The 16,822-nt window shown below is 41.7% G+C and overlaps 1 protein-coding gene across 1 annotated transcript in view; it reads left to right on the top strand.

The window, feature by feature from the left end:
- MYO3A (myosin IIIA) overlaps window positions 1-16,822 on the top strand; it is a 210,760-nt gene that overhangs the window by 23,847 nt on the left and 170,091 nt on the right. Inside the window, exons 8-10 of the mRNA XM_073581770.1 lie at window positions 5,917-6,072; window positions 9,735-9,834; window positions 14,931-15,047. Of these exons, the coding sequence (XP_073437871.1) occupies window positions 5,917-6,072; window positions 9,735-9,834; window positions 14,931-15,047 (373 nt within the window). The remainder of the gene's footprint in view (window positions 1-5,916; window positions 6,073-9,734; window positions 9,835-14,930; window positions 15,048-16,822) is intronic.

Raw genomic sequence — 16,822 nt, 5'->3', positions numbered from 1 at the left:
GGCATTTGCCAGAATTGCCAAAAGACCAGTCCGGCCCTGCTTAGAAACCCCACTGATCAGCTGTTTGTGGTTCCCAATGCTTCTCATTATTACATATACAGTAACATAATGTCCATAATGTTTATGAACATCTATTATTTGATTTCTTTGCCTGTGTGGATGCGATGGGATGTTACCGACATCTGGTGAGAATTTCATGTCAATCACGCCTTTAGAAATATGTTTACTTAGAAAATTGGTGACTTGTTCAACACTTATTTCACCTGCTGTAGCTGTATTGAGCAGTATAGCTGTGAATCTAGCTTTAAGGTAAAATAAAACACTTACTAGAAAGCTGCAGCACCAAATGTTGGTGCCTTCCATTGCTTCTCACTCACTTTGCTTCCTTCACCCACCTCCTTCCCCCTGTCCTCTCCGTAGACTTCAATTGGCAGTTGTAATGTGATGCCTAACTGGGTTGCCAGTTCATCTAGCTTTGATCGGGATGGATATTAGGATTAGTGATGAGCGAAAGTGCTGGGGTAAGGTGTTATCTGAGTATGCTCGGGCGCTAACAGAGTGCCTTCAGCGTGCTCGAATAATATGTTCGAGACCCCAAGGGGGATTGCCGGTTTATTAAACAATCCCTGCATGTGTTGCAGCTGTCGAACAGTCGCGAGACATGCAGCCACGAGTACTCGCACATATTATTCGAGCATGCCGAAGACACTCAGATAGCACCCGAGCATGTTGGCATAACACCTTATCTGAGCACATTCGCTCATCACTAATTAGGATGTTTTTGAGAGTGGATGATGAGTTCATTCATGACACATGGGAAGAAGTAAGAAGAAACTCATAAGTGGAGAAAGGAGCAGACTTTTCTAATGCTATATTACAAAGTTTCATATATTAGCTTGTACTATTGATTTGTGCAGAGTCTGCTGAAATAACAGTGACTATATAATATGTATTGTATAGGAGTAATAACTGTATCATTGTGTTATTATGTGGCATATACGGCCGTTATTGGCCACTGAATGTCGTGTTACTTGTGCATCACTGTGAATAAGTCTTTCTGTAGGCAATGCTGCAACTCGTGTTCACTCAGAACATCCTATGCAATGACTAAATCTCTTTGCATATCTGCATATTTATCACTCGAATGCAAATTTCCAGATGCAAACTACCAAGAATTTGGTATTTTTATTTTTTTTCTGCAAGCAAATCAGTATTAGGTATAGATCTCCGCAGAGCTATTCAAAGCTGCAGGATTTTCTAGGGTCGCTGCTCTTTTGAGAAATTTGATTCTTACCTCTTTATGTAAATTTGGGATTTAGCCTTTGATTTTTAAATATTGGTTACGTTTATGTACACATAATATTCTAATCCTGTTATGACTGTGTTGTAGACTCTTACCTGACCCAAACCTTGTGAAAATACCTAAAATATTCCCTTATAAACTCACAAAAAAGAGGTGGTATCCCAACTACCGGAATACTCAAGCGGCGTCCTGCTGCCATAGCCGGGGGTAAATTACCCAGGTGTATGTTGTCATCAGAGCTCAGGAGACGAGGCTGGCACTTGGCACAATTGTGACATCAGCAATGTCATTGCCCTCTTAAAGAAAACCAACCTGTCACGTGAAAAAACACTACTAACCTGCAAATATGCGGTTCATTTGCAGGTTAATATTGTTCTTAACTTGTCCAGCGCCTGCACTTAGACTCCCGGTGCTGGGAGAAAATTTTACTTAATTTCTCCCAGTAGCATTTGGGTTTCATGGGGGTTTTGGGTTTTCATGGGGGTGGCGCCGGCGCGGGATCAGTCACCGCTCCGCGTTTGGAGAGCGGCAGTTGTGACCGCACCCCCAACACGGACTGACAGCCGGCCATAATGCCAAGCTTCTGTCAGTCAGTGCGGGGGCGGCGCAGTTACAGCCTCCGTTGTCTATATAGAGAGCGATGACTGGACCAACGCCGATGCCACCTCCAAGACTGAAACCCAAATGCTATCAGTAGGAAATAAAGTTCACTTGTTCCAGACAGCGGTAGTATAAGTTCCCGCACTAGGAAAGTTCAGATTCCTATTAACCTGCAGATTAACCCCATATCTGCAGGTTAATACAATTTTTTCACGTGACGGGTTCCCTTGAATTATATTGAAAACAGTTTTGACCGGGAATCAAATCAAGACTTTAGATTTCATGTCGTCTGGACAGCAGAAAGCAACATGCTGTACAAGGTCAAAGGACAGACAGTGACACAAGAATGGATGGTCGCCATCGAGTCCTGTGCGTTGCATTCATGTTTTATAAACATCATGGTCCATCCAGGTTTGACGTGTGCCACAAATCTAGTGAAGAGGATTTTTAGCTTGCCTCTGCCCAGAAAATGTCAGTCTTTCATCTGAACTTGCTAGCAACAAAAAAATGCTGATCACAAAAAGGGATAATTTTTGGATCATTTTATTTTATTTTTAAAAGCATAAAATGTCTATTAGTGCAGTGTGTTATTACATGGACCTTAGGTTATCACCAATTACCGTACCCATAGCCATAAAGGGTGAAGTCACTTGGACATTGCTAAAACTATATTTGTGTTAAAGAACTTCGAAAGGGTAAGATTTCTCCTTGTGGAGTGTAACATGCCTGACATGCCAGAGTAAGGAGACATATAGGCAGTGCAATGCTATCCTAGGAAATTAAATATGCAGATTGTCTCTTCAGAGAGGAGAGGCTCGTTAAAGGGTCGATATTGATTTTTAAGATTGCCATTTCCAATAGGTGGCACTAGAGTTAAGTCCTCTTCCTCATAGAATCATAGAATGGTAGAGTTGGAAGGGACCTCCTGGGCCATCTGGTCCAACCCCCTGCTCAAAGCAGGATCCACTATATCATCCCAGTCAGATGTCTGTCCAGCCTCTGTTTGAAGACTTCCATTGAAGGAGAACTCACCACCTCTCCTGGCAGCCTGTTCCACTCATTGATCACTCTAACTGTCAAAAAGTTTTTTCTAATGTCTAATCTGTGTCTCCTCCCATTCAGTTTCATCCCATTGCTTCTAGTCTTTCCTTGTGCAAATGAGAATAAAGATGATCCTTCTACAATGTGACAGCCCTTTAGATATTTGTAGACAGCTATTAAGTCTCCTCTCAGTCTTCTCTTTTGCAAGCTAAACATTCCCAAATCCTGCAACCTTTCCTCATAAGACAGGGTTTGCAGACCGGTCACCATTCTGGTCGCTCTTTTCTGAACTTGCTCCAGTTTGTTGATGTCTTTTTTAAAATGTGGCGCCCAAAACTGGACACAATATTCCAGATGAGGTCTGACCAAAGAGGAGTAGAGGGAAATAATGACTTCACATGATCTAGACTGTATTCTTCTGTTAATACATCCTAGAATTGCATTTGCCTTTTTTGCTGCTGCATCACATTGTTGACTCATATTCAGTATGTGATCTATTAGTATACCCAAGTCTTTTTCACATGTGCTGTCACTTAGCCCTATTCCTCCCATTCTGTATATGCTATTTTCATTTTTATTGCCCAGATGTAGTACTTTGCATTTTTCCCTGTTAAAAACCATTCTGTTAGTTGCTGCCCACTTCTCCAGTTTATTTATATCTTTTTGAATCCTCTCTCTCTTCTCTAGTATTAGCTATCCCTCCTAGCTTTGTGTCAGCAGCAAATTTTATCAGTTTACCCTCAATTCCTTCATCTAAATCATTGATAAAGATGTTGAACAATACAGGGCCCAGGACAGAGCCCTGTGGTACCCCACTTGAGACATTCTTCCAACTGGATGTGCAGCCATTTACGACCACTCTTTTGGTCCGATCACTAAGCCAGTTATGAATCCATCTTAGGCTATGTGCCCATGTTGCGTGTTAAAACGCACAATGAAAACCGGACTCCTTCCCAGAAATCGCGCGTTTTTTTCTGCGCGATTTCACCGCGATTTTACCGCGATTCTGTTCACGATTTTGCCGCGATTTTCTCAAGCACTTTCCAAGCGATTTGAAGCATCGCTTGGAAAGTGATTGACAGGTTAGTCACACTCGTCAAACATAGTGATTGACAAGTGTAACCAGCTTTTTACTATTGAGGCCGCCTATGCAGCATCAATAGTAAAAGATAAAATGTTAAAAATGATAAAAAAATAAAAAATCGCTGGGCCTCAGCGTTCCCAGCGATGCCTTGCAAGACCTGTGATGATGTTGGTTTCGCGTTACTATAGCGATCTCACGAGACCACTAGAGTCACGCGAGACTACGTCATCACAGAACCTTGCCGCAAGGCATTACTGGGAACGCTGAGGCCCGGGATGGCAGCGCGGGACGTCGGAAGGTAAATATACCCCGATTTTTTATTTTTTATTCTTTTTTTTACACGGGTATGGTACCCGGGCCTGGAGGACAGTCTCCTCTCCTCCACACCGTGGGTACCAACCGCACATGAGACGCTTAACTTCCCGCATGGTGGGCATAGCCACATGCGGGAAGTAAGCGATTCTCATGCATTCCTATGGGTGCGGAATCACGGCAATTCTTTGCGAATCCGCACAAAAGAATGATCATGCTGCGATTTTTTCCGCGATGCGATTCCGCCCCGGAAAAAAGCGCAGCATTAGCACAGCATGTGCGGAATGCCATAGGAATGCATGGGGTGCGTCATGTACAAGATTTTTAAACGTTTTCGCAGCATTTTCACGCCGAAAATCGCAGCAAAAACGCTTAAAAATCGCATCGTGGGCACACAGCCTTACAGTTGCCTTGTCCATTCCATACTTAGCTATTTTTCAATAAGGATTGTGTGAGATACTTTGTCAAATGCTTTGCTGAAGTCAAGATATACTATATCTACAGCATTTCCCTGATCCACCCAATCAGTGATTCTGTCATAGAAGGAAACTAAGGTAGTCTGACATGACTTATTAGTTACAAACCCATGCTGACTCTGTTTAATCACTTCATTCTTATCAAGGTACTGACATACATGTTGTTTATATAATTTGTTCAAAGATCTTTCCTGGTATAGAAGTCAGACTCACCGGCCTATAGTTGCCTGGGTCCACCTTCTTCCCCTTTTTGAAGATAGGAACAACATTTGCTCTTCTCCAGTCTTCTGGGACTTCTTCTGTTCTCAACGAATTTTCAAAGATTATGAAGAGGAAGAGACAATTTGCATATTTTTATTTTTCCAGAGGAGCATTGCATGGCCTTTAAGTCTCCTTACAGTGGCATGTCAGGCATGTCACTATCCACGAGGAGAAATGTTACTCTTTTGAAGCTCTTTAACACAAATATAGTTTTAGCAATGCCCGAGTGACTTCACCCTATATGGCTATGGGTAACATTACCTCTTAGACCACAGTCAGAGGCCTCTCATACAGCCAAATCAGATTTCATACTTTGTACTGTAGAGGGGCAACATCCTAAAAAAAAGTCTCTTTTATACTGTTATGTGGCAAGGCTTGTTAAAGAGTTAATATTGACTTATAGAATTGCTACTTCCAATAGGTGGCGCTGGTGTTCAAGCCCTCTTCCTCTCTGAAGAGGCAATTTGCATGCTAAGAATCTTGAAACAGAATAGATACAGTCCTAGGAGACCTCAGAGTGTTGCGCACGTCTTTTCAGAGCAATCGGAAGCTTTGCAATACTTGTGAATCCATAATCTGCTATTTATCTTTTTGGGAAAAATTTGGCAAAGCTGGTGAATTTGGATTTCAAAAGTTTTGCATATCTCTACTGCTTCTGAAGCCTGGTGGTTCTTTCCGCTAGAATGAGAAGGGAATATCTTACTGGGTCTGGGGTATGATGTAGTATAATATTAGGGACTGCCTTTTCAGAAAGTATCAATATTCTCTGATAGTTCATATTTTGATGTTCAGCTTTTATATAAAAAGCCATATTTAATGTTTCATATTTTGCATTTCAGGTGCCTTACCAAAGATTTTGAAAAGCGTCCTATGGTTTGTGATCTTTTGGAACATGCTTTCATTAGGCAAATTAGACATAATGAAATAGCACTTCAAAAGCAGCTAATGGAATTCATAGATATCCACCAGCAAATGGGGATAATGGAGAAGAAGAGGTAAACAACGGATTCCTGCTTATCGGGGTAACATCAGGGACTGCTCTGTATATTCCGTGCCCGGGAAAGCGCTGACATCGCTCTGCTTCACATGCTGCCCTAAATGGAGTTTCATTAAGATTCATTTTTCTCTAAATTACAGAGGAAACAAGCAAACTGCATTAACCAGACGTGGAAATACATTGGCATTTTATGGCATAGCAAAAAGGAAAGTCTATAAATAGTGTATAAAAGAAAAATCTGTATACTTGGAAATTGGCAACTTGCTTGTTATATAATAGATGAGATGAGATGAGAGACTCCAAAGTCCCTTGAATTCTATGGGGTTCAGTTTAGGTACAGCCGAATCGAACCTTGGACTAAAGTTTGGACGAACCCAAGCTTCTACGGGGTAGCCTCATCCCTAACTATTAGCACTTATTTTATGCACAAATGCATTATTTAAAGGGATAATTTTATTAATCATAATAGTGGTATGACTGTGTAGAGCCAAGTACAACAATAAAAATAATACCTGACTTATAGTAATACCATGTGCCAGTCCTGGGAAATTAATCTTTAAAGCCATAAGTAAATTAGCTTGAAAGGACTTTGGGGGCGTGCTGATCTACTTTGCATGGACACACCCCTAGTTCACTTTCAGGCTAGTTTGCAAGTGGCTTTAAATGTTGATATGGCAGTGCTAGCTCATCGGATTACTACAGGAATGGTATTGTCACGTGTACCTGTCCTGTGTGACACGACCCGCAGGTCGGTAACTGAAACAACAAGACAAACTGTCACGTGTAGCTGTCCTGTGTGACACGACCCGCAGGTCGGTAACTGAAGAAACAAGACAAAAGGGGAACACTGGGGAACAGTTAAAACGGTGGGCCCTGCAATAGGGAACGGGGACGTGGAGACCTCCTGCACTCCCCTGAGGCAGTGTCCCTGAACACTCGTAACATTCCCTATACAGGCTCTTCACCTGTCACCGACCAGGATACCTGAATCCCTCACTAACCCTGCACCTATCCCTTACTAGGGAACTGGTTAGTGCGGACACTGGTCCCACCGCTGCACTAATACACACAAAGGAAAATACACCAAACAGGGGAAAACAACAAAGCACTAATCTTTCTCTGCTACAGACACCAGCAGCAGAGTTCATCACCGGATTAGCTTTCAGCAGTGGCTCGACACCTGAGAGCCAGCTGCTACCTTCACCTCTTTCTCTGCTGCAGTCACCGGGCAGCAGAGTTCATCACCGGATTAGCTTTCAGCAGTGACTCGACACCTCAGAGCCAGCTGCTACCTTCACCTCTTTCTCTACTGCAGACACCGGGCAGCAGAGTTCAGCACCAGATCAGTTTTCAGCAGTGGCTAGACACCTCAGAGCCAGCTGCTACCTTCACCGTGGAATCCACAAAGGACCTACTATAACCAACACCAGCTGATACACCAGGTAACCATATATAGCAAAGGAGGAGTGGTCACCGTCAGCATAGAAAACTATCAGACATGTAATAACACCTGTGGCCACCGGGGGCAAAAATCCATATTAAGTCCCCAAAGGCCTGAAAAGGAAAAAAAAGGGTTTAAATGAGGGAATCCCGAATCTGACACAGATCCAAGAATTGGACTCTGACAGGTATCATTTCTACTCATATACTTGGATCTATACGGGCATAGCACTAGTGTGATTAGGAAAATTGTTCTGACAGGTTGCCTTTAGGGTATGTGCACACGTAAGTGTTTTTTTGCGTTTTTTAAGCTTAAAAGAAGCATCCCATTCATTTTTATGAATTCTCCACTTTTTGTGCATATTGATGCGTTTTTTCCGCGAAAAAAACGCATCGCGGTAAAAATCGCAGCATGCTCATTAATTTCGTGGAAAAATCCACATTTCTAACTATTTTCTATGAGATTGGGGACGCTCCGGAAAAATTGCAGCAAAAACGTGCAAAAATCGCGGCAAAATGCCCGTTTTCTGGGAAGGAGTCTGGTTCTTTGTCAGGAATTTTCTGCATACGTGGGTACATAGCCTTAAAGAGATCATGTCAGTTCCCATGTCTGTTTTAGTATATAAATTAAATTAAATAACTAAATAAAATATCTTTGCCCAGAACACATTGCTTTTCCTCCTGCAAATATATGAACAACTTGGTGTCACCTTTTCCTTCATTAATAGAGCATGTAACTAGAATCTCTTGTCAAATGGAATCTGTCACTAGCTTTATACCACCTAATCTGAAAGCAGCATATTGTAGAAACAGGGAATCTGATTCCAGTGATGTGTTACTTACTGGGCGGCTTGCTCTAGTTTTGATAAAATCACTGTTTTATTATCAGGAGATTATCACTAGAGGACTAGTAATCCTGCTGCCATGCAGTCTTCCATATTCATGACCTCTGTATATCCCAGTCTCCACATCTGATAAGAAGCTTTCTGCCTATGCACAGTGTACGCACAAAGCGGCCAATCATTGAGAGAACTGCTAGATCCGCTGCAGATAAAATAACAATTTTATCAAAACTACAGCAAGCAGCTCAGTAAGGCTAGTTTCACATTAGCGCTTTTGAGCGCAGCGACGGACTGCGCACGGCCGCCGCTAAGCTCCGCCCCCTGCCGCGCCTCCGCCTGTAGCTCCGCCTACCGGCGCATGATGCTGCATGCGTCCTGCGTCCCCTATCTTTATCAGGCCGTGCGCAGTATGCGTTTGGTGGCGCATGCGCCTTTTTGACGGTGCGCCGAGCGCAACCAAACTGCAGCAGGTTGCGTCTGGCGCAGGTCGGTGCACCGTCAAATGGACGCATGCGCCGCCAAACGCATACTGCGCACGGCCTGCGCCCCCAGTGATAAAGATAGGGGACGCAGGACGCATGCAGCGTCATGCGCCGGTAGGCGGAGCTGCCGGCGAAGGCGCGGCAGGGGGCGGGGCTTAGCGGCGGCCGTGCGTAGGCCGTCGCTGCGCTCAGAAGCACTAATGTGAAACTAGCCTAAGTGATACATCACTGGAATCAGAGTCTCCGTCCCTACATTATGCTTCTTTCTTTCAGATAACATAGCAAAAAGCCCGGCGACAGATTTCCTTTACCAATGATTAGAAAATATCAGGCTGAGTTCACATGCTGTGTTGATAATAGAGAAAAACATGAACAGCCTGATACATTTTCGAAAGCCACAATCACAAAAATCATAAATATAAAGTTAAAAAAAAGGTCACACAAAAATGCAGTCTGTGTCTTGCAATTATTATTTCCAAAGACTCTGTGTGTGAAATCACTCCAGAAGTGAAAGTCTCGCCATATAATAGTTCTGGTCAAAATTGGACATTTCTTTTTTTTTTCTAGGAGAGTTTTTATTTATTCAAAGTACATATTCGGTCACCATGACTCGCCTCACAAACAGTTGTGTACATTCTGCGAGGTATATCATTTGCCTGCAGATGAGGCTCTTTTACATTGAACCAGGTATTCACCTCTCTCATACGAACCTGAAAACAACTCAACAGAAGCTGCGATCCTTCATGTTTTCACAGTAGTCTTCATAGTAAAGCAAACAATCTCAACCTTCTAAGCTCGTGGTCGAAAGTTCTGGTGTATCTATTCGAATTTTTAATATTTTTTTTATTATTATTTGGAGATCATTGGGATAATAATACTTAGGTTTTGGTGATTAGGCATGAGAGGATTCATACGAAGAAAGGCATCTTCAGAGAGTCTATGACATCCAACCTGAATGATGTGGATGACTTGGCAACCTTAGAGGTCCTGGATGAGGTATGCTTTGGAGTATTTTGAAGTATAAAATGTAAATTTTTACTATTATTATTAGCATTGCTTTATATGTTATTATTAGAAGTAGTTAGACCAAGAGAGATTCTAATGCCCCACTGGTGGCTCTGTGCTGACTTGGCTAGACCCACCACAGGGTCCAAAGCCTTAGAAAATCCAAGATTCCGAGACACCAGAGAAAATAGCGATAAAATTACAGCCATTTTTTTAATCGTACTTCTGGCTTGAAAAAGACCCTTCACTCGTCAACCTCAATTGTATTTCACCAATTAGGATAGTGGTTATGTTTTATCTCTATTTTCTCTGGAGCCTCGGAATCTTGGATTTTCTATTATTAGAAGTAGTAATAGTCTTTCGTAGTTGACTCATCACAGGCCGTAATGGTATATTGTTAGGATATGCCTCCAATATCTCATTGACTCCAACCACTACAAGTGGCAGATACTTTTGGATGTCCGCATTGTTTTCCATCTTAGTCAATATCCAACGGTGTGCTATCAATATCTGACATGAGATAAATCCTTTAAGAGTTACCAGATGTAATTCAGCTACTGAAAGCCACTTGAATGATTGTTCTCCAAAATGTCCAGCCTTTGGTTTGAGGCATTGAAATGGCCAATTCATCATTTCTACTCTTTGACCACATCTACCATGGATGAAAGTCTTCAACTTTGAGCAGAAACCAAATGGTTTTCCCATTGAAAACATTACTGTTGAATTAGGTTCACATATACTGAATGTTTTGGACATGTTTCACATTGATTGTAGACACCTCATCGGATATCCTGAAGCAACAAAATCTCTGTTCAACCTGCCTGATGCCAGGTTTTCCATTGATACCCAAGACTTTACAACTTTGCTCATTGGCTCTGACATATTTTTTTAGATGGAGTGAATGGAGACATAACCATTTTTGCCGAAAAACTGACCCCCCCATTAGCGTGAACAGAATCCTACTTGAACAAAGGTGTAGTTTAAACTAACGGATCAGGTTGTGCTCAAGCTTGCATTAAAGTCTCTGTTCAGGATCTCCATTGGCAATTTCATCAGGTTTAAAACAACATGAGGCACTCGCTAACAAACTAAAGCTTCTTACGTGGAATATATGAAATTGGAATTGCATTACTGCTCTAGAAAATAGGTAAAATGTGTTGGGCACACATGAATTGGTTAATTTATGCACCAAGTATCTTCATTTTAACCTTTTTTCTAGAGCAGTAAAATGTTCCTCTATCTTCTTCCATCTGTCAGTCAATGAAATACGGGCGCCACACCGATTGAGTGCTGTTCGATATTTTTCACGTACCCATAGACTTTCATTGCCGAGTTCGATTCAACACTTGGATCAACATTGGACATCTCTCCATGATTTTACATGGGACACTGTCCGCAAAAAATCCCAGATATGTGAACAGCCCCATAGACTATCGTAGATACAAGGGCTATCCGGAACAAACACAAATAGTATTCGTAAGCAAAAAACTGACATGTGAATGAGCGCTGAGTCTAATATTTTACTATAAAAAACCAAGAATGACAAGTTATTATGATATCACAGGAGACGAAGCCAAACAACAAACTACTACATCTGTAAGGGCGCCTGAAAAGCGAATGTATGAATAATTGTCCTAGTTTTATTCAGAAAACTCGGACAATTTTATTCTAATTTTTCATCAGATTTTTATTCAAGTGCCATCCGTGTGTCCGTTGTTTTACATCCATGGGACATCCGTGTGTGATCCGTTTCCATACAACTACATTAAAATATGTACTTGATCACATACAATTTATCAGGTTTGATAAGAGGATGTATCCTGGAAAAGAAGGGGAATAACGGGAATATTGGGAGCGCCATCTAAGCGTAGTATATAAGGCAATAAGAACAAAGATGGGGATAAGAGTCATTTTTCTCACCTTTGGGAGTTGGGAATGAAGGCGCAACTCTGGAAAGGATATGACTTTAAGGCCGGGGTCACACTAACCGACGCAAAATACGGTCTGTAGTTTACAGGCAAAATACTGATGAATGACCCCTAAATAGTGCTCCGTAGGTCATGTGTAAGCAAGGTGCGGTCGCGTATTTTGCGCATGTGAGCATCCGTATGTAATCCGTATCGCATCCGTATGGCGAGATTTTCTCGCAGGCTTGCAAAATGGACATATAATGGAGCCCTATGACAGGTTTTCTAACAGAAACCAAAGAATAGATATAGACACATAGAATGCATATATATATATATGTATATATATATGTATTCTATGTGTCTACAGTGGGGCAAAAAAGTATTTAGTCAGTCAGCAATAGTGCAAGTTCCACCACTTAAAAAGATGAGAGGCGTCTGTAATTTACATCATAGGTAGACCTCAACTATGGGAGACAAACTGAGAAAAAAAAATCCAGAAAATCACATTGTCTGTTTTTTTTTCATTTTATTTGCATATTATGGTGGAAAATAAGTATTTGGTCAGAAACAAAATTTCATCTCAATACTTTGTGATATATCCTTTGTTGGCAATGACAGAGGTCAAACGTTTTCTGTAAGTCTTCACAAGGTTGCCACACACTGTTGTTGGTATGTTGGCCCATTCCTCCATGCAGATCTCCTCTAGAGCAGTGATGTTTTTGGCTTTTCGCTTGGCAACACGGACTTTCAACTCCCTCCAAAGGTTTTCTATAGGGTTGAGATCTGGAGACTGGCTAGGCCACTCCAGGACCTTGAAATGCTTCTTATGAAGCCACTCCTTCGTTGCCCTGGCGGTGTGCTTTGGATCATTGTCATGTTGAAAGACCCAGCCACGTTTCATCATCAATGCCCTTGCTGATGGAAGGAGGTTTGCACTCAAAATCTCACGATACATGGCCCCATTCATTCTTTCATGTACCCGGATCAGTCGTCCTGGCCCCTTTGCAGAGAAACAGCCCCAAAGCATGATGTTTCCACCACCATGCTTTACAGTAGGTATGGTGTTTGATGGATGCAACTCAGTATTCTTTTTCCTCCAAACACGACAAGTTGTGTTTCTACCAAACAGTTCCAGTTTGGTTTCATCAGACCATAGGACATTCTCCCAAAACTCCTCTGGATCATCCAAATGCTCTCTAGCAAACTTCAGATGGGCCCGGACATGTACAGGCTTAAGCAGTGGGACACGTCTGGCACTGCAGGATCTGAGTCCATGGTGGCGTAGTGTGTTACTTATGGTAGGCCTTGTTACATTGGTCCCAGCTCTCTGCAGTTCATTCACTAGGTCCCCCCGCATGGTTCTGGGATTTTTGCTCACTGTTCTTGTGATCATTCTGACCCCACGGGGTGGGATTTTGCGTGGAGCACCAGATCGAGGGAGATTATCAGTGGTCTTGTATGTCTTCCATTTTCTAATTATTGCTCCCACAGTTGATTTCTTCACTCCAAGCTGGTTGGCTATTGCAGATTCAGTCTTCCCAGCCTGGTGCAGGGCTACAATTTTGTTTCTGGTGTCCTTTGACAGCTCTTTGGTCTTCACCATAGTGGAGTTTGGAGTCAGACTGTTTGAGGGTGTGCACAGGTGTCTTTTTATACTGATAACAAGTTTAAACAGGTGCCATTACTACAGGTAATGAGTGGAGGAAAGAGGAGACTCTTAAAGAAGAAGTTACAGGTCTGTGAGAGCCAGAAATCTTGATTGCTTGTTTCTGACCAAATACTTATTTTCCACCATAATATGCAAATAAAATGAAAAAAAAACAGACAATGTGATTTTCTGGATTTTTTTTTCTCAGTTTGTCTCCCATAGTTGAGGTCTACCTATGATGTAAATTACAGACGCCTCTCATCTTTTTAAGTGGTGGAACTTGCACTATTGCTGACTGACTAAATACTTTTTTGCCCCACTGTATATCTATTCTTTCGTTTCTTTATTAAAACTGTCAGTGTGAGTTTACTGTATAGCGCACTGAATTGCCGGCTTTGCTAAAAGACACCGGGTGCGTATTTCTCGCAAGTCACACGTGTGGTCCGTGTGTAATCCGTATTTTTTGCGCACCCATAGACTTGCATTGGCGTACTATGGGCGTAGTACGCTGACAATCGCAGCATGCTGCTATTGGCACGGAGCGTAGGATACTGAGGAGAAATATACGGCTGGTGCGAGGGACCCCATAGAGAATCATTTGTCTGTGTCTAATGCGTGCTTTTAGCGCCTCTCACTCGGCCGTATTCCTCGCCAGTGTGACCCCGGCCTAATAAGGATCCTCGATGGTGGTCCGCTGCCACCGAAGTTGCTGTGGACAATTTCTAGGTAAGGTACCCATGTATAAAAGGAGTAAAAAAATACCCAAGCTATAAAGCGCTACCACTTGGACAAAACAAGGATCCAAAAATGTGGATAAACTGGATCATAAATTTATTAAAACTATTTCTAAAAATTCTAACAACTGTTGCTAAAAATAAAATAAAAAAAAAAAAATAAAACCCAAAACGCGTTGTGGTTTTGTCCTGTAATTTTTATTTTATTTCCAGCACCAATTGTTAGCATTTTTACAAAACACTTTTAATAAATTTATGATCCAGTTTTTCCACATTTTTGGATCCACATTTTTTCCAAGTGGAAGCGCCTTATAGCTTGGGTATTCTTTCACGTCAATTCTAGTTTATTCGGTTTACAATAGAAAACTGTCCGTAAAAATCGGATGCCGCGCTCGTGTTCTTTGTGGAATTCAAATTTTTTTCTTGCATCCATTGACTTAACTGTGAGTTTCATCGGAGACTCGGATGTAAGTAATGCACATTGCGATTTTTTTTTTTTTTTCTCACGGATACTCGGACAGAGAGAAAAAAAAATCATTCATCTGAACAGCTGAAAATCGGATAACACACGTCAGATTTATACACTCATCTACATGAGCAATAAAATGTAATTGTCCAGTATTAATGATGAGTTATCTCCATCATTACAGAGAAATACCCAGTCCTGCTAAAAGGGGAAAAACAACAAAAAACACTCACTTGCACTTAAGATGAGTAAATCCCAGTATTATGCTTCAATAGTCGTGTAATATTAGGACTTGCCTGTTACATGCTTTTCTCCATTGCTTGTTACAGAATACTGTGACTGACCAGCTTCAGAAACGATACAACCGGGATCAGATTTACACCTATGTAGGGGATATTCTCGTTGCAGTCAACCCATTCCGAAGTTTGGACCTCTACTCTTCACAGGTCTGATTAATTTAAAGATTTCTTTGTAAATGTAGCGCTGGGTTGTTGTATTCAAAATATTGCTAGGGAATTGGATGACTATTTATGAAGTTGTTCCACTTTTCCTTTCAGATAGGTTGTAAATCGTGATGAGCGAACGTGCTGGGATAAGGTGTTACCTGAGCATGCTCGGGTGCTAACCTAGTGACTTCGGAGTGCTCGAAAAATATGTTCAAGTCCCCGTGGCTGCATATCTCATAGAATCATAGAATCATAGAATCATAGAATTGTAGAGTTGGAAGGGACCTCCTGGGCCATCTGGTCCAACCCCCTGCTCAAAGCAGGATTCGCTAAATCATCCCAGTCAGATGTCTGTCCAGCCTCTGTTTGAAGACTTCCATTGAAGGAGAACTCACCACTTCTCGTGGCAGCCTGTTCCACTCATTGATCACTCTAACTGTCAAAAAGTTTTTTCTAATATCTAATCTGTGTCTCCTCCCATTCAGTTTCATCCCATTGCTTCTAGTCTTTCCTTGTGCAAATGAGAATAAAGTTGATCCTTCTACAATGTGACAGCCCTTTAGATATTTGTAGACAGCTATTAAGTCTCCTCTCAGTCTTCTCTTTTGCAAACTAAACATTCCCAAATCCTGCAACCTTTCCTCATAAGACAGGGTTTGCAGACCGGTCACCATTCTGGTCGCTCTTTTCTGAACTTGCTCCAGTTTGTTGATGTCTTTTTTAAAATGTGGTGCCCAAAATTGGACACAATATTCCAGATGAGGTCTGACCAAAGAGGAGTAGAGGGAAATAATGACTTCACGTGATCTAGACTGTATGCTTCTGTTAATACATCCTAGAATTGCATTTGCCTTTTTTGCTGCTGCATCACACTGTTGACTCATATTCAGTCTGTGATCTATTAGTATACCCAAGTCTTTTTCACATGTGCTGTCACTTAGCCCTATTCCTCCCATTCTATATATGCTTTTTCCATTTTTATTGCCCAGATGTAGTACTTTGCATTTCTCCCTGTTAAAAACCATTCTGTTAGTTGCTGCCCACTTCTCCAGTTTATTTAAATCTTTTTGAATCCTCTCTCTCTCTTCTCTAGTATTAGCTATCCCTCCTAGCTTTGTGTCATCAGCAAATTTAATCAGTTTACCCTCAATTCCTTCATCTAAATCGTTGATAAAGATGTTGAACAATACAGGGCCCAGGACAGAGCCCTGTGGTACCCCACTTGAGACATTCTTCCAACTGGATGTGCAGCCATTTACGACCACTCTTTGGGTCCGATCACTAAGCCAGTTATGAATCCACCTAACAGTTGCCTTGTCCATTCCATACTTAATCATTTTTTCAATAAGGATTGTATGAGAGACTTTGTCAAATGCTTTGCTGAAGTCAAGATATACTATATCTACAGCATTTCCTTGATCCACCCAATCAGTGATACCGTCATAGAAGGAAATTAAGTTAGTCTGACATGACTTATTAGTTACAAACCCATGCTGACTCTGTTTAATCACTTCATTCTTATCCAGGTATTGACATACATGTTGTTTAATAATTTGTTCAAAGATCTTTCCTGGTATAGAAGTCAGACTCACCGGCCTATAGTTACCTGGGTCCACCTTCTTCCCCTTTTTGAAGATAGGAACAACATTTGCTCTTCTCCAGTCTTCTGGCACTTCTCCTGTTCTCCAAGAATTTTCAAAGATTATAGAGAGGGGTTCAAAAATTTCTTCTGCTATCTCCTTCAGTACTCTGGGGTGTAATTCATCTGGACCTGG

The sequence above is a fragment of the Dendrobates tinctorius genome, unplaced genomic scaffold (genome assembly GCF_039654945.1).
Source record: "Dendrobates tinctorius isolate UK_male_01 unplaced genomic scaffold, ASM3965494v1 ptg000070l, whole genome shotgun sequence".
NCBI classification, from domain to species: domain Eukaryota; kingdom Metazoa; phylum Chordata; class Amphibia; order Anura; family Dendrobatidae; genus Dendrobates; species Dendrobates tinctorius.
The sequence above is the reverse complement of the archived record's forward strand: the minus strand, read 5'-3'. Positions and strand labels throughout refer to the sequence as shown.